This window comes from Limanda limanda, chromosome 17 (genome assembly GCF_963576545.1).
Source record: "Limanda limanda chromosome 17, fLimLim1.1, whole genome shotgun sequence".
Classification (NCBI taxonomy): domain Eukaryota; kingdom Metazoa; phylum Chordata; class Actinopteri; order Pleuronectiformes; family Pleuronectidae; genus Limanda; species Limanda limanda.
Window position 1 is genome coordinate 14,087,106 of NC_083652.1, and position 18,616 is coordinate 14,105,721.

Genomic DNA, 18,616 nt, shown 5'->3' on the forward strand with positions numbered 1-18,616 from the left:
TCTCGGGTTTTTACCTGGGGGCTGGTTGGAGAGTTCTTACCTGGGGGCTGGTTGGAGAGTTGTTACCTGGGGGGGGTTGGAGAATCTCTGGAGAATGTCCGGAGTCTCTCACTTGGTCACGTGGGTTCTGACCTTCAGCTCATGCGGAGAATGTCCGGAGTTCAGTGCACGTGTGAAAACAAACGTTAAATCAAACGTTAAATCAAAGTTTTTGTGTTTTTTAACCTTTTCAGTAGAAAAGTTCACTTCGGCTCCCAGATTTCTGCTCATCGGAGGGGGGCGTGGCCTTCAGCGCTACGTCACTGGCGCTTATATATGCTGCAGCTGTGGCGGCGGGCTCGCGCTGCTGAGACAGGCAGAGCTCTGCGCGCGCTCACGGACACACACACACACACACACACAGACTCACACACTCTCCCCCCAAACAAAGAGAAGCACGCGAGGCAGCGCAGCATCCTCTCGCCCCCCCCAGCCCCCCCCACAGAACCGGTTCGGGTCCCAGGCTCGCACAGATCCAGATCCACCATGAGCACCAACGGAGCGAGCAACGGAACCAGCGACATGCTGCAGATCCAGTTCGGACTCATCAACTGCGGGAACAAGTACCTGACGGCCGAGACCTTCGGCTTCAAGATCAACGCGTCGGCCTCCAGCATGAAGAAGAAGCAGATCTGGACCCTGGAGCAGAGCGGGGACGAGTCCAGCGGGAACGTGTTCGTGCTCAAGTCGCACCTGGGTCGGTACATCGCGGCGGACAAGGACGGGAACGTGACCGGGGACAGCGAGAGCCCGGGCCCGGAGAGCCGCTTCGTCATCACCGCGCACGACGACGGCCGCTGGTCGCTGCAGTCCGAGGCGCACGGCCGGTTCCTGGGCGGCACCGAGGACCGGATCACGTGCTTCGCGCAGACCGCGTCCGTGGCGGAGAAGTGGAGCGTGCACATCGCCATGCACCCGCAGGTCAACATCTTCAGCCTGACGCGCAAGAGGTACGCGCACCTGAGCTCCAAGGTGGACGAGATCGCCATCGACCGGGACGTGCCGTGGGGGGTGGACTCGGTCATCACGCTGGTGTTCCGGGAGCAGCGGTACCACCTGCAGACCTCCGACAACCGCTTCCTGGCCAGCGACGGGGGGCTGCTGGGGTCCACGGACCGGAGCACCGGCTGCACGCTGGAGTTCCGGTCCGGCAAGGTGGCCTTCAGGGACGGGGGGGGGCGGTACCTCGCGCCCTCCGGACCCTCCGGGACCATGAAGTCCGGCAAGAGCGTGCGTGTGGGCAAGGACGAGCTGTTCGTGCTGGAGCAGAGTCACCCACAGGTGGTCCTGACCGCTGCTAACGAGAGGAACGTGTCCACCCGGCAAGGTGGGTGTGGTGGGCCGGGGAGTGGGGGGGTGGGCCGGTGCTGCAAGGGTCTGTGTGTGTGTGTGTGGGGGGGTCACTGAGTGTGTGTGTGTGTGTGTGTGGGGGTCACTGAGTGTGTGTGTGAGAGTTAGAGACTGTGTGTGTGTGTGTGTGTGTGAGAGAGACTGTGTGTGTGTGTGTGTGTGTGTGTGAGAGGGAGTGTGTGTGTGTGTTGCAGGCCCGGTACTGTGTGGGTCACTGTATGTGTCGGTGCTTGAGAGAGAGTGTGTGTGTTGCAGGCCCGCTGCTGCATGGGTCACTGTGTGTGTGTGTGTGTGAGTGTGCGTGTGAAAGAGAGTGTGTGTGTGTGCGTGCTGCAGGCCCAGTACTGTATGGGTCACTCCGTGTGTGAGAGTGAGAGAGCCAGAGAGAGTGTGTGTGTGTGTGTGCTGCAGACCCAGTACATCTCTAAGTCACTGGGTGTATGTGAATGTGCGTGTGAAAGAGAGTGTGTGTGTGAGTGTGTGTGTGTTGCAGGCCCGGTACTGTATGGGTCACTGTGTGTGTGTGAGAGGGAAGGTGTGTGTTTCAGTGTGTGTGTTGGTATCTCATCCCATGGCAGAGGAAGAGTTAAAGTGATGGAATGTCAGACTACACCCCCTCTGCAGCACACATTCACACACACACACACACACACACACACACAGTAATGATGGCCTATATATTCCCAACCAGGAGGTCTTCATGTATCTGCACATGCACGTTTCCATGTATTAACGTTCTCCATGTAAATAACTGACACTGTCTCTCCAGTGTCACATGTAAACACACGTGCATGCTCCACTTGCACGTGCGCCATGCATCATTCAAAGGTACCAGTGGCACCAAGCAGAGCAGCTCCCTGGTTGGAGATCAGTGACTCACACAAATAACAGTCAAATCCTCAAAGTGGACGAACCATTAACTCTGATGAGCAGAATGTGAATCATCTTTATTTCACTCTCACAGCTCTGATTCTCCTGAAACCCAAAACCAGACCTGCTGAGTTTATTGTCCTCTTGCAGCTGAGGCTTGAACGTATCTGACGTCTTCAGTTCCAGGTTCTTTAGAAGTTGACGTTGCAGACTCGGGTGGGGGGGTGGCTGGGGGGTGTTTGTCCCTGGCTGGTACCGATACTTGGTCGTAACCGTCTCCAGGCGAACTCACTTCTGACTTGAATGTTTCTTTCCCTTTGTTTTCGTCAGATTCTATCAGTGGGTTTTTGTGTGTGTGTGTGTGTGAGCGATAATTCTGTCCATGTGTGTATCAGCTGTACGAGTGGGCAGAGAAACCAGTTTGTCCCTCCGCCTTCTTCCTTCCTTCCTCCCCTTCTTTTCCCCTCACCCATGCTTCATTTTTCCATCCACGTCTTTCTCGCCTCCTTTCACCTCTCCCCTCATTGTTCTTTTCTTCTTCTTCTTTAACATCTCCAACAGCTTCCCCTGATGCCTCGTCCTCCTCAGCCTCCCCTCCCCCCTCCCCCACTCCTCCCTTCAGGCCTGGCTGCTGTGTGTGTGTGTGTGTGTGTGTGTGTGTGTGTGTGTGTGTGTGTGTGTGTGTGTGTGTGTGTGTGTGTGTGTGTGTGTGTGTGTGTGTGTGTGTGTGTGTGTGTGTGTGTGTGTGTGTGTGTGTGTGTGTGTGTGTGTGTGTGTGTGTGTGTGTGTGTGTCTGGGGTCAGTGTCGTCCCTCATGCCGCACACTGGACTGGGTGTTGAAATAAAACAACCGTCTTTTGTCTCTTTTCGCTGATGTTGACTGAGGAAAGATGCTGGTTTTGATGGAAACGTGTGAGTCATCCTCTAAAAGCCCCTGTGCACAAAAACAATCATCATAGGTGTGATTTGGTTTGAGGTGATGAAGACGTAGAGAAGCCGAGACTCAGTGGTGCTGTCCTGTCTGTAATGAATGATGGAATATAGTAATTAATGCTCTTTAAATCTATATTTAGCTCCTGGTTAAAGGAGAGAGAGAGATGGAGAGAATAATGTGTGGTTCAGTGGTTTTGGTTCCTCTTTTCAGAAAGTATGATCTGTCTTCTCGGTCTCTCTCTCTCTCTCTCATCCTGAGTCTGTTTGTTCTGTTGCTTCTCTTTGTTTACTTGTCTCAGGGATATTCATCCACTTCTCTCTCTGACAGGAGTCGACTCCTCTCTCAGTCTCAGGCACAAAATGGAGGCCGGTTTGAAGGTGGCTGTTGAATTAAATATTATCTGAGATGTATTTATAGCTGGGAATTGGACGTCCTCTGTAACCGGAGCATGAATTTCACCTTAATAATCCCCAAGCGACAAAAGAATGTGTGGAGTTTGCCTTTTTACTCATGAAGAATGCAGCAGGAGAATCTCTGGTTCTTTCCACGTTTACGTCTTCGTCTTCTTCTTGAATGCCTCGTCTTTTTTACGACTTGGACATTTGCTTTCTCACGCTCCTTCGTTGTCACGTTACCGTTGATCTGTTGAAAGACACAAAACTGGTAGCAGACCTGTACCATCTTGGTGTTATAGAGGAGAAGTCTCCATCTGTTGCAGTCATTTGGTGGCAGTGGTTCTGCAGAGTCTGTTTTTCGTGCCACAGATATCTGACGTCCCTCAAGTGAACTTGGTTGCTAGTCTAATGCCTTGCTCAAGGACACCGGTTGGTGGCTCACTTGGGTGATTGGACCCATATCTTCTCTGCTCTGTCTGCCCCCCCGTAGCTTGAATCTGTCCCTAACAAGCTGCAGGTCGGAATCTGGTCTGAGGAACACGTGCAACTCGCCAACAACCGGATCGTTGTGACGTGGATTTCAATGTTTTGGGTGGAATTAAACCTGCTCCAGATGTTTTTTAAACCGACAGCTGCTCCCGGCCCGTATCTGCGGCGGCTTTCCGGCGCGTGGACGTCAGCCAACATGGCGCTGGAAGCTGGGTTTTTCATAAGCAGCTCAAGTGGGTCAGTCCAAAAGCTGCTTTGTCCAATCAATCGAATTTATGTCTGGCATTTAATTGACGCTGATGAAGATGGTGATCTCTTTAGAAACTGCTGTGTTAACATTTGTCATTTCTGTCATTCGTCCTTCTTCTTTCCCCTAAATCTACTGTCGTTGCTTCCTGATTCCCCAGGAACTGAAAGTGAAGCCAGTCGACATAAAATTAGCTCCGTTAAACCAACACACGTTGCAGAATGGGGTTTTTCTTCGTAGCGTCAGAAAGCACCAGAAACAAATGTCATTTTCTCTCTGACAGATACTGGATGCACATAACAGCAGTGCCTCTGTCTCTGCTCGCCCCTAATTTGTGCTCATGGCGTCCGCAGCAGCCGTTAATCCGACCCCGTGCTCGCTGCTCGTTTCCGGCTCCTAACGTCCACTCCGCTCATCCCTGGTCACAAATTCCCTGAGAGGCTGTTTAACGACCCTCATATAGGCTGAGATACAATTATCGGTCATTTAGCCTGGAGCTCCACGGGCCATTAAGTGCCCTGTTCTGCCCCTGAACTGAGGTGAGGGTGAGGACTGAGCGCTGGTTTGTCTCCAGCTAAATGGATGAGAGTCCATCACATCCTGTCGGCTCCGGGCGGGACCACCGGGCGTCGACTGCTCTTTACAGCCGATCGGTGACTGCAGGGTTTCATTGATCTGTTAAGTTAGGACCACTCTTTTATGTTTTTATGTAACATATAATAACTCTACTGAATAACCGTTGAAATCCCGATGGAATCTGCTTAAAGGCAATAAGGCAGTGCCTCACTGAATGTTCTCTGGATGTGTGACCTTATGGCTTTATACTGAAAGCGGGATTTGCACGACTAAATCTGTGTCCCAATTTTTTTCCGAGGACGCTGTTTACACGGGCTGAACCAAAATGAGACCTTGACAGACGACTGTTTCAATGCCATTCAGATCAGTTTTAAAAAGCTAGTAACTCAGCTTAGCTTAGCATAAAGACTGGCAACAGAAGGAAACGGCTAGCCAACAGAAATCAACAAGCGTAACAACAATTCTCGTTTACACGGAGTTGAAGGTGGAGTTGATCTTCTCCTCCATCAGCAAGAAATGTGACAAATAAATGTTTAATGAATCACTTAAGAGCTGACGTCTGTGGCTCTAGTTGTTGAAGCAGCCGCTCTGTGTTCACATTTCAACACGTAAACCAGTTCACACTGTCAGACTCTATGGTTTGGGTTGGCCTGGTTTTCTGCTGACTCCGGTGCAAAACTCTTAAGTGTTGAAATTCGCTCGTCGGATCAGATTCACCATCTGGCTCTAAATCATGTTTTGTGTCGTATGAGTATTAAAGAACAGAAAATGTGTCTCCGTGTTACGTCCGGCTGCGACTCAGCCCTGACACCCGTTCTACATCCTTCACCCCCCCGCTGGCAGGAAGTGAGACATGAGTGTCCGACCTTGGCTGGTGTGAGTAAAACCCTGCAGGGTGAGGGCCGTTGATCCCCCCCCCCTCCCTCACCCGATCGAGGAGAAACACGTGGGCGTCAGTTTATGCATCCTTGGCGTCCAGTTGTCATGCAGGCTGATGCTTTTATGTGTTTACAGACCTTCAGTATGTTTGTGTGTTTTTCTTTGTGTGTGTGTTGGGAGCGCGCCAGGGGAGCGGCCTCACGCCGGCTGCACGGCACCAGGAGGCCCCTCCTCCTCAGGGTCAGCTCCTCTCTTATGGGTTTGGACCTCAGCTGGTCTCCGGTGTGTCGGTCTGCTCGGCTCTGTGTGCGTCTGCATATCAACACCCTCAGAATGTTCTACTGCTGGTTTCTGCAGCTCAGTGAACACACAGTGACTCTTTAATCAATTCAACCAACTATTTGGGGCACAACTCTGTGTCTGACCTCGATTTGACATGTTTTGTCTATTTGTTGCAGGAAGTAGGGCTATTAATGTGGTGTGTGTGTGTGTCTGTGTGTGCGTGTTTTTCAGTTGGCACAGTGTGTAGGTTGGCTGGTTGTGTGTGTGTGTTTGGATCAGAACAAAGGCCGATGATCTGGCTCCCTGTTTGTGCCCCAGCCGGTCGCCTCCTCAGCCAGGCCTGCGGAACAATGGGACGGACACACACACACACACACACACACACACACACACACACACACACACACACACACACACACACACACACACACACACTTTGCACTCTTTGCACACAATTGCACTTGATACAATTGCATGCGTTCACAGCAGGCCTCTGCTGCTGGCTCACAGTAACCGAGGCCAACAATCTGTGCCTGCCGCCATCAGGCTGCATGTGGTGGGCGGGGTGGACCGAAAGATAGAGGGGTTGTTTTCAGGAGCGTGTGTGTGTGTGTGTGTGTGTGTGTGTGTGTGTGTGTGTGTGTGTGTGTGTGTGTGTGTGTGTGTGTGTGCGTGTGCGTGTGCGTGTGCGTGTGCGTGTGCGTGTGTTTGATGTGGTTTGGGAGGTTTCTGCATGTGTGGTCACTTTGTTGGGCGTGTTTAGCTGATGAGGTTGACGCTGATGAGGTTGAGTGCACGGACCCTCGTTCCCTCTCCTACAGGAACCCTGTGAGCTTCACAAACTGATCAGAATAGACGTATGTGTTTGAGTTATTCTCACACACACATACATACACACACACACACACACACATTCAGCCGCTCTCTGAAGCGCCACAGTCCTCAGGGCGAGTGTTTTGTCTCTGTCAGTCGTGTATTTGAACTTTTTGTGTGTTGTTCTTTTACTCATGATAACTGGACCAGACTCCGTGTGTGTGTCTGTGTGTGTGTGTGTGTACACAATGTTAACACAGCTGACATTGTTCGATTTCCCCTCAAAACACCTTTGATGGTAAATGTGATTCAAAGCACCTGGAAGTCTAATTTACATAATTCAAATTAGAGGATTTATCAGGGAATTACCTCTCTCACAATCTGTAATGTAAACACAGTATGATGCAGTTTGCTGTGCAGCATGTAAATACTTCACCGTCATTTCCTGGTGTATTTTCATATATTGAAATTCCCACAGGTTTCTTTTTTATTAGTAGATTTTGTGGTTGTCTCTATTTCCATTATCTCTGAACAATTTGACGACTGCACGTGAAATTCAAATGACTAATTAAATCAGTTTTTTGTGCAGATCTTTTGCTCCAAATTAACTGATCACTTTTTAAGATCGGAGACGAACTAAGTCCCGGATTAGTCGCCAGGTAACGCTGAGCCTGTCACATCTTTCAGACACTGAATAATGAGTCCAACGTTTTCCCTCAGACGTTTAGTGCAGCACGTTGGAAGGAGCTCAGTCATGTAGGTGAGTCGGTAATCACTCGCTGGCTGAGGCGTCCCACAGCAGATGGTTACACTCCCTCCTCTCACGTAGTAATAAATGGGCCTCCCTGTGCTACTGTGCCGAGTGTGTGTGTGTCTGTGTGTGTGTCTGTGTTTGTGTGTTGGCCGAGTATTAGAAGACGGTTCGGTGATCTGATTGATGGTTGTGTCGTCAATCAGAATCTTTCCTCCTCTAATGCTCCTCCTTCAAACCCTCTGCAGCTAAACTTATATTTCATTTTCTCTGACCCGCCCCCTCCTCACCATGTGGTTCACATTATGGTCAGTTATATTCTCCCTCTCATTCATGTGCATGTGTGTGTGTGCATATGTGTGTGTGTGTGTCCACATAGTTCTGCAGAAAATCAATCTGTCTGCAGAGCCCAGAGTTCTAAAAAATGTCTTCAGCACTCGACAGAGGACGAGAGTAATGTGTAATTCTCCAGTGAATAACAACCCATGTGATACTTGCTGTGGTGAAACAGGCTCATCTGGGATCTTTATGTTTAATAAGTATATTTTTGGCTCCATTTTGGGGACAAGCGCTGCACATCTTGTCAATTAATGAATGTATTTATGGCAAAAAAACTGTTCTGTGAAGTGCGTTGAGTCATCAAGACAAGAAAAGTGCTTTATTAACACAGAGCAGTTCCCAGTTACAAGTTTATAACTTTGTCTCTTTCTGGATCGAACACTTTCACTTGATAAATATCACGAGCAGAAGCTTCACAAACCCGGTTATGTGTTTTTTTTTTTACTGTTTAAACATCTTGGGGCCGATTTTAACGAGTTCAGTGTGACCAGTGGAACGAGTTATGGGACTGGGAGAGAACAAGAAACATGGAAAACATGAGATGGTGGAGTGGGGGGGAATAGGGAGCACATGAGAGTTGGTTTGTTTTCTCAAACACATCTTTCTTTCTCTCTGTCTGGTTCCCCCCCCCTCTCTCTCTCTATCCACACACATTTACACAGCATCGCTCCACCAGACAGTTCATCTGGCTCTGTCTGCCCAGCCCTCTGGCTATAGGTCCATGACTTCATCATATACAAGAGCTCCCATTGTGCGGCATGACATGTATGTGTGTGTATGTGTGTGTATGTGTATGTGTGTGTGTATGTGTGTATGAAGGGAGTGGTCCACTGGAGCGTTGTGTATATGTTCGTCCTATGGTCCAGTTTGTTTACCTCTTTGTTGCATTCGAGAGCAACAAAGAGGTCGAATTGATTTTAATGAGGTCTGGTGATCTATATACATACAGTGGGAATGGACACACACACACACACACTGCAGATTTACACAGGTCAGCCACATTTAATGTTGTGTGTGATTTGGAATTAAATGATTTTCATGAGCAATTAATCAGTTTTTATGTTTTAGCAGCTAATGTTTGGAATATAAAATGTCAGTAAAGACGAATGAATGAAAAGGAGATATTTCATCGTTTTGATAATGGAGAAATAATCCGGACTCGTTGTTCTGATGTTGGTCCAACGTGGTTTTTAACCTGATAGAATTCTTCTTTGTACTTCAAATGACTAATAGTGATGAAGTGTTTGAGCCGTTTCAGGTGCAGCTGTTCGGTCCTCAGTCAGGGTTGATGCTAATGATTCTCAAGCGTTTAGCGATGATCCACCATGACGACTGATTCTTTGAACTGCACCGACAGATGTGTGTATGTGTGTCTGTGTGTGTGTGTGTGTGTGTGCCTTCACTAGTCCAAGCTGTCTGTTGTTGCTCATTTAGTGCGTCTGATCCTGACCAGAGGATGCATGTGTGTGTGTGTACATCTGGACTTTATAAAGGTCACCCCCTGTGACTATCTGTAGCATTCAAACCCGCACTGGACTCCGCCTCCGGTCTGTATTTGAACTTAACCCCTCCTCTCTGCACCCAGGTATGGACTTGTCAGCCAATCAGGACGAGGAAGGCGACCAGGAGGTTTTCCAGGTGGAGATTTGCCGCGAAAACAGGAAGTGTGCGTTCCGGACTGCTGCTGGGAAATACTGGACCCTCACTGCTAATGGCGGCCTGCAGTGCACCGCCTCCACCAAGTAAGAATCTCACAAGGCAGAGGACTCAGATAACAGCTCTTCTCCTCCACATGGGAACAGTGGCATTACTGTAAAATACAATATTGAACTGCACAACAGCTGTAAGCGAAGACAACAGGTTCTGCAACGGTTGAAATTGATTATCCACTGGAAGCAAAGACCAATGCCAGGTGGTTATCTTCCTGAAGAGGGTCATGTGATACGACCCTAAGAGTCAGTGAAGGTTACGTCGTGACCAAAAAGACAAAAACTCGGCCCCGAAGTTTGCAAACTAAACCGCAGCCTGCAGCGTTTTTAAACTCATCTGTTTAGCGACTCTACAAACTCTGAACCATCAACGTAGAAATGTGCAGGAAGCAGGAAACTCACCACAAGCACAGCTGCTCCATCAGTCACAGCTTTCAGTCTGTAGTCCTGTTCTGTAATCTGAGCTGGGACATGACTTAGAAGTGTGTGTGTGTGTGTCAATGTCATGGCAGTGGCAAGTTGTGTGTGTGTGTGTAACCTGTAGGGAGTCATTTCCCTCCGGTGGATCAGTCCAGCCACAGGCTGTTAACCCTTCACCTTCTTTGACCTTTGACCCTGGCTCCTGTACGATTTCCCTTCCGAGGCCTCAAACACATTCAGGAGCTGAAGCTGCTTTTCATAGAAACTCTCCTCTCGTTGTTGTGCTTGTATAATAAGTCGAACACCACCTGGTTTATCTTCTGTCCCAAAATGACTTTTATTTTGAAAAAACTTTCTAATGCAGAACACGTGACTCAAAATAATCTGCAGATATGAAACAGATGTGAGGGAGAGCGAAACGATAATCTGATCCCGTGTCTGATTGGTCGGAGACGCGTCTGTCCTGACTCAACCCTGAGGTTGACCCCCCCCCCTTTTTTTTTTAAAGATAATAGGCAGCAAAGAAGGTCGTTGACTCTGAGATGGGGGGGGGGGGGGGGGGGGTCATACTGCAGAGCTCTCTCACTAAATTCCTCCATCACATTCTTGAGCGTCGGCTCCTCGCAGATTGGCCCACGACAGAGTTTCCTCTCACCAGTTCCTCTCGTGGTTTCAGGAAAAAGGTTTAGTGTGAATGTTGCAGAGCTCGAGTTCTGATCCAGGAATGTTACAGGAACGTTTTGAAATAAAAGTCGATTCTCTGCCGACCGATCCAGTTCCCTCACACGACCTGATCAGATAGAACAGCTGCGTGTGGATTTCAGAGCAGCCTGAGATCTGAATGTGAATTTGTGTTTGCACTCCGACCGCCCACTTCAGGGCGACACTGGATCAGTGCCAATGTAAATCTGAATCTCCCTGTTTACCTCTCACGCCTTCCCTCTCTCTCCGCAGGTCGGCTAATTGCTACTTTGACATCGAGTGGCGTGGGAAGAGGCTGACTCTCCGGGCCGCCAACGGGAAGTATGTCGCCGCCAAGAAGAACGGCCAGCTCGCCGCCACCATCGACTCGGCAGGTGAGTGGGATCTGTGGACCCGGCTGCTCGGACGCTGACCCGTGGCTAAGTGATTTACTGTAGGGCAGTGAGAGTAATGAAATCATGTCTCCTGCAGACTTCAGCACCTCTGAGGATCTGTGTCGGGTCCACGGAGCCGCTCACTCCTCCTGGATTCAACTGTTTGCTTCTTTTGATTTGTTCTCTTGTCGTGATTAACTTAGAAAGAAGATTCTTTTAAGTTAATCATGCTGATTGGAAACATGCGAAATCTCGTGGGTTTGAAAACGTTGAAAAAGCTTCTGCCCCAAGTTTGTTTACAGAGACCACGCCCACATCTCCATGTCTATTTAGCCCAGGCAAATCGATTTCTTTAACTTGTGATTGGCCCAGATGTGCTGGTGGATTCTGGGTATTTTAACAGTTTTCTCTTGTCTATGCTGATGTAAATAAACATGTCGCTCAAAATCCCTTTGGAAAACTTAACTTACGAAGATGAAGTGAAGATTTGGCACAAAACTCGGTCGTTAGAGCAGCTCGGCTCGTTTTTCTGCCGACGCAGCAAGAAGTGAGCGAGCAGATCTGAGGCGGCTCCGGGTGATGTCAGTGATCAAAGCTCCAACTTTCACTTTGCTCTGCAGTTTGTGACGAGGAGCTGTTGGCAGCTTCAGTGCTGAGACGTCAACTAAATCTTGCTGTTCACTTACAGACGTCTGCATTTCGATATCGAAGCCAAGTCCTGAGTAATTAAATGTGTTTGAAGTTCAAGTGAACTCACTGAACCGTGTTGTGCCCTGGTCCGCCTCCAGGTGAGAGCGAGGAGTTCCTGATGAAGCTGATCAACCGCCCGATCATCGTGCTGCGCGGCGAGCACGGCTTCATCGGCTGCAGGAAGGTGACGGGCACGCTGGACTCCAACCGCTCCACCTACGACTACTTCACCCTGGAGTTCAGAGACGGCGCCTACAGTCTGCAAGGTCAGTGTCCGACTGTCCGTCCGCTGCAGCTACTTTATAAAGTTTCATATTTACTCACACAGCAGCATCACGCAGCCGGTGAATATCTGCGGCTCATCGGAGGATTTGGAGGAAGCTCCTCAGGCTCACCAGGGATTAAAGCATTTATTCTTAAAGGGATTCTCGTTATGGATTTACTCATTCACCGGCGTTTGTGCCAAAAAGAGGGATTTCACTGGGATGAGTTCACTGCCTCTGTGTTCTGCAGATTTAAGCCAAACCTTTTGTTGTTCTCACCCCCCCCCCCCACCTGACTGACACACGACGCCTCCTTCTCTCTTTCTCTAATCCATCCTCTCCTCCCGCTCCCTCTCCTCTTCCTGCAGACTCCACGGGCAAATACTGGATGATCGGGAACGAGCAGGCGGTGGTGAGCAGCAGCGACACGCCCGTCGACTTCCTCTTCGAGTTCTGCGACTACAACAAGCTGGCCGTGCGCCACGCCGCCGACGGCAAGTACCTCCGCGGCGACCACGCCGGCGTGCTGAAGGCCAACGCCGACAGCCTGGAGACCGCCACGCTCTGGGAGTACTGAGGGAAACCACCGCGGTCGCCCACTGCTGCCATGCTGATGGATGAGAGAAGTGTGGCGACCCAGCACGACAGCACGACCTGTCCACCCCCCGCCCCCCCGTCCCCCCCCCTTCCTCCTCCCATCAGATCCTCTACGTCTGACTTTATGTTGATAAACTGCACAGGGAGAACAGGAAGGATTGAAGGAGAAGACGAGAAGGAGAAGGAGACGCCTCTCTCTCTCCGGTCTCTCCCTTTCCTTCCTTCTATCCTTCCTCCCATTTCCCAGCTCTGCTCTGCAGTGCCGACCTTTATCTGTTGCCATAGTTACCAAGGGGCTGTGCACTTTTTTCTGCTCCCATCTTATTCGCTGCTCGACCCGCCACTCACTCCCTCCCTCCCTCCCTCCTCTTGCCTTACGATTGGGCCGTCCCTCCCCCAGAGCAGAGCAGAGCCACGTTTAAAGAGCCCACCCCCCCCCCCCCTCTCATCCCCCCTCCCCCTCCTCTTTCTACCTGTTATCCCTGTGGGCAGCATGGTGGCAGTATTTATGGTGTCCGGCCCGGTCTGGCCCGGCAGATCCACTTCTACCTGATCCAATCCCCCAGAACACACTCACTCCTGTGAGGCTTCATCCACACGACCACGTTTGAGTTTAGCAAACGCTTCTGGTCCCGTTTTACTTTGAAAACTCCAGAGCTGCATTTTGAGTCTGAACGAGCAGAAACAGAGTTTAGAGACAGGATGTAGTCGTGTGGAAAGAAGGAGAAAGTGGGTGAGTTCTGGTTCTGATTGGTTCAAGTGGAATCAGATATTTCTGCTTCCACCAGACCGAGCCGAGTATGTTTTTGTTTTCATGAGCGGGCCTCGTGGCCTCGTGATATAACTGGAATGGATCTTATAACCTTAACGAACACGATGTCACCGACGGGTTCAAAGCCTCTCGTCTCCTCATCTCAAGTGTAACATGTTGAAATGTAAACCAGTTTCCCGTGACGTCCTCCTGCTCTGTGGTCGGCGGAGGCGTCTCGTTTCCTGAACCAAACAGGATGTAGGAAGTTAAAACACGTATCCTCCCTTTTCCCTCTCCCCCCCCACCCCCCCACAGGCCAAACCCATTGTTCCTAGAACTGTATAAAAGAAAATTTTAAAAAAAATAAATCAAAATGGTGCGGCCACGTATGTTCACTGCACTCACAAGGTGGGAAACACAGTTGGATAGATTCCTTTTTTTTTTCCATGTCCAAGGCACAGACATTATCATGGGGTAGGAGGACGGTCGGTTGCCATAGCAACGGTAGGGGAAATGATTTATAGATCCTTTTGAAAGCTGCTCTTTGAATCCCTCAACCAAACCTAAACCTCAGCCTTCATCCGCACCAAACCTCTCTCGATAACTGGATCAACAAACCGTCATCTCATCTAGAACCACATAACTGGAACCTGGTGTCATCTCACAGACCTTCTCCCCCCCCCACACCCACACACACACACCTGAGAGCCTTGCCATTAAAACCAAAAGGGCTGTGAGAGCCCGTAACACATAAACAACCTTAACCCGCCTTTTTTCTTTGTTTTTAATTCCCGTCCGAGCTTCGAGGAGCGTTGTCATGACGTCACGCTTTTACTTGTGTTGGATGTTTTATGTTCCTGAGCCGTCGGTGCAGGTGGAGAAGTGAAGTTCTGCAGCCGTGTAGCACATTGCACCCGGGGGTCCTGACCCTCCAGGATTCTCAACCCCTTTGTCGGCCTGTTTTTCTCCGTAATGCGTAAAGCAGCCGTGGGTTTTCCCTTGATTTGTCTCTTTTACAGCACAGTGGAGTTTACCTTGGCTCAGAGCTACTGGGCTCCTCATCGTCATAAATACATTCCTCTGATGTGGAAAAATCAGGGCAGGAAACCGATCAGTGCAGGAGCGTGAAACGTTATTGTAGCCGACTCGGAACCAAGTCCATCCCGTGTTCTTTCTGAATTTTTCACCGCTTTTTACGAGGAAGGGCTGAGAATCTGAAGCGACTGGTTATCCTCGGAGAAACCAGCGTCTCCAGGGTAACTGGGACCAATGCTTAGACAAACGGATGTGGGAGGGTAAACATGTGGTAATGACTGTGCCTTACTCTTGAGTTTTTGGGCAGTAGTTTAAAAAAAAAAAAAAAAAAAAAAAGATGGAAAGAAAAAGAATCCACATCTTTGCTTTGTATAACTGGAAAGTCCTTTTGTATTATTATTTTGTATGTTTTTCAATATTGTGGATTAATCTCTCTTGTGCCATTGGTTCACCTGGAATCCAACGACCAATAAAACTGGGATTTGGAAGCTACACGTCTGCTGTTTCCTTTGTGTTCCACTTGAACTGTGATGTTTTCAAAAACTTTCCAATAAAACCTCAGCTCCAGGTCTCAGCTTTCTCCCACTGTCCAGAAAAGAAGCCAGAACATCCCGGACATGAACGCTGACATCAAGTGGAGGCAGAGTTAGTCTCAGCTGTCAATCATGATGTTTCACCTTGTTTATATAGAATCAAATAACTAATGAAACTAACCAAACTTCCACAGTTTATTAGTTATTTACGAGAATGTTTGTATAAACGAGTCTTGCAGGTTGTGTTTGTCCCGATGTTCTTACACAACATGGCCCCAGGGAGCCGGCATCATTCTGCACATTCTCCTCAACTTCAACGTGACATTTAAGTGCTTCAGGAGACTAAATAAACCTTCAGCTGACTTTCAAATAAAGTCCAGTTCAAACGAGAGAGTTGGACGGAATCAGATTTAGTTTATTTTCACGCGGTGGCTCTGATTCCACCTGGAAATAATCGTCTTCCCCCACAATCCTCATTTCTCACATAATCCTGGCGCTTCATACTTGGTCTCCTGCCAGTTTTCTGACCACAGCAGCTCCATGTGCTGTTCCACTTACACACACACACACACACACACACACACACACACACACACACACACTATGGAAACACACACACTTTTTCCTGTCTCTGCTGAATAGAGCCTTTGTGTGGAAACATTTATTCTAGTGCAGAGAAAGGGCAACCCCCTCCACACACACACATAGACACTCTCTAACACACACACACACACACACAGACTAACTCTAACACACAAACACACAGGATTCAGGGTGGTAATGTAATGATGGAGCTTCCAGAGCAGGTCTCTAATCCATTTCCCCCGTCAGGCTCACAGATCCCAGAGGAACACCCAACACGGCAAAACAAACACACACCTCCCCTCTATCTAATCTCCTCCCGTCTGCTGCCTCACCCTTCGCTCGCTCACTCACTCCCTCTCTCTCTCTCTCTCTCTCTCTCTCTCTCTCTCTCTCTCTCTCTCTCTCTCTCTCTCTCTCTCTCTCTCTCTCTCTCTCTCCCTGCTTTAACCAACTCTTCCCATCAATCCCTCTGTGCCTCACTCCTTTCCCACCCCCGCTTCTCCATCCCTCACTTTTTCCTCCTCCCTTCTCTGGAAGATTTTTGCTGAAAAGATGAGTCACTCAAAATATGACCCAGATCCCAGAAATGGAGTGGTTGCAGTGGTTTATGGGTAAAGAGTCAGGCTCTCTCCCTCGCTTTTTCAGAGCAAATGAACGAGTGAGGCGAGGGAGGGAGGGAGGGAGGGAGGGAGGGCAGGGTTGAAGGGAGGGAGGAGAAGCGGTGTGTGAAATGGCTGCCATCTCCACCCACATGCAAGCCCCAACCAACTGCCCTGTTGCTATGGAAACGCCAGCTGCTGGAAGCTGAATCAAAGAGGCGAGCATGTGTGTGTGTGTGTGTGTGTGTGTGTGTGTGTGTGTGTGAGTGTGTGTGTGTGTGTGTGTGTGTGTGTGTGTGTGTGAGTGTGTGTGTGAGTGTGTGTGTGTGTGTGTGTGTGTGGCGGCGCAGGCCAGAGATGTCAAAAAGCTTCATCACATCCAAAATACAGGCCAGTTTTGTGTGAGTGTGGTTTGAGGGGGTGGGGTGCAAGGGGTTTCAAGAGGGGAGGGGGGGTTAGGATGAGGACCCTTGGGGTGCAGGAGGAGGAGGAGGAGGAGGACGACGACGTCTGTCTTTGATGAGAAAGGAGCTCATCATCTTTGAGGAAACTGCGAAGATGCCAAACTCTGCTGAGCTGCTCCGAACCGTTCACACACTTATCTTCCTAAACGTGTGTGTGTGTTAGTGTGTGTGTGTGGATTCTCCTCTCTAATCAAATCTACATCCACCGGTGTTTTCCCATCACTTACTGGGTCGCTGGGTCACTCACTAATCTCTTCAGGGGATAGAAGCAGTAACTTGGTTCTGGTTGGGTGCAGGATGAACAGAAATCGTCTGGTCTGACATTCCTTTACATTTACTGCATTACATATTTGGTCATAAATCAAGTACAGGACAGATATTGACGAGATAATGTCGCGATGATGCAACTAGAATAAAGTTAACTAACTAAATCACCGAAAACTAAATACCAGGTTAGAAATTAAGTTCGTTTTCTTGACATTTGACTCAAAGGCACAAAGAATAAGCTGGAGGAAAAGTCGTCCTCCCTACAGAGCCAGTGAGCAGCTCTCATGTAAAAGCACACACTCATTAAAAATAGACACACTCATTAATGATACACACAAATGGTAACACACACAAACAATGCTAGCGGAGGTAGAGCGGCAAAATGTGTCTGGGGAGCAAAATGCTGCCAGACACCAGAGGTCCCTGAGGAGGAGGCAGCAGAGGGCATTAATATGCATGTACACACACACACACACACACACACACACACACACACACACACACACACACACACACACACACACACACACACACACACACACACACACACACACACACACACACACACACACACACACACACACACACACACACACACACACACACACACACACACACACACACACACACACACACACACACACACACAGACACACACACAGATGTGACTGGGGGTGTGCAGGTTTTGTCCGTAGAGCTCAGAACTTGAGGTCAAACAGGAAGCTGTCTCAGGTGCTGGAGCAGATACTCGGGTCGGGCCTGGTTCATATTTTCAGAACCACACAAACAAAACACCCAGCTCAGATTGCATCTAATCAAAACCCATTCACTTCATCACGTCCTCACCAGCTGTTTGTTTTCAGTGGTTTGAATGGGGAGCGTCGACACGTCTGTATTATTGTTAAATCTATATGTCAAAGCCGATAAGACGAGGTCAGTGTTTTCATACGACTCATATCACACACAAACAGTCGAGAACAAAGCTCTGCAGCCAAATGTCACCCACTTGTAGATATCAGTTAAATGTGGACTCATGTTTTCATCAAGATCCATGAAATTGAGAAAACACAATGTTACAGAAAGTGATAAAAAAACATTTACGAGTTCTTCCTTTTCTCATGCTCCACGTCTCAAGTAGTTTTTGTAAAATCAGACAAACACATAACCACCTTGGAGGTAGTGATAATAAAAACACTTTATTTAGGGGTTGTAAATGTAATTTTATCTTCTAAAACCACTTAGGAACTTTTCAAATTATAAAATAGCTCAACAGGAATGTGTGTTTCTGGATAAACCTGCAAATGTATAATTTACTGAGTCTTATAGGAACATGAACCGCCTTTCTAAAGCTATAGATAATCCAATGGTTGTAGAGATAAAAGACGGATAATGTCCTTGGGCTACAGTGGCTGAAAATACGAACTTTAAAATCAGTCTCTAAAGTTCCTGTTATCTAAGATTATAAAATATTTGTACTGCACCAAACCAGCATCTTCTGAATCTATTTACAGTTTCCTGTCTCAGTGGGTGTGAGGCCTCTGAGTGACGGAGCCTCCTTCATGGAGACTGATCACATTAGTTAATCCAGCGCTTTGTTCTTTGAATGCAATGAGTCATTAGCAAACAATGCTCTATAACACTATGCTGCTGTTATCCATGAGCC

General features: G+C 48.7%; 1 protein-coding gene across 1 annotated transcript; it reads left to right on the forward strand.

Annotated features, from left to right (window-relative positions):
* Nucleotides 1-501: 501 nt before the first annotated feature.
* fscn1a (fascin actin-bundling protein 1a) lies at nucleotides 502-12,762 on the forward strand. Its single transcript, XM_061090407.1, has 5 exons — nucleotides 502-1,366; nucleotides 9,550-9,706; nucleotides 11,048-11,169; nucleotides 11,958-12,125; nucleotides 12,491-12,762. The coding sequence occupies exons 1-5, from the start codon at nucleotides 526-528 to the stop codon at nucleotides 12,697-12,699; spliced, it is 1,497 nt and encodes a 498-aa protein (XP_060946390.1). The 5' UTR covers nucleotides 502-525; the 3' UTR covers nucleotides 12,700-12,762.
* The last annotated feature ends 5,854 nt before the right edge of the window (nucleotides 12,763-18,616 follow it).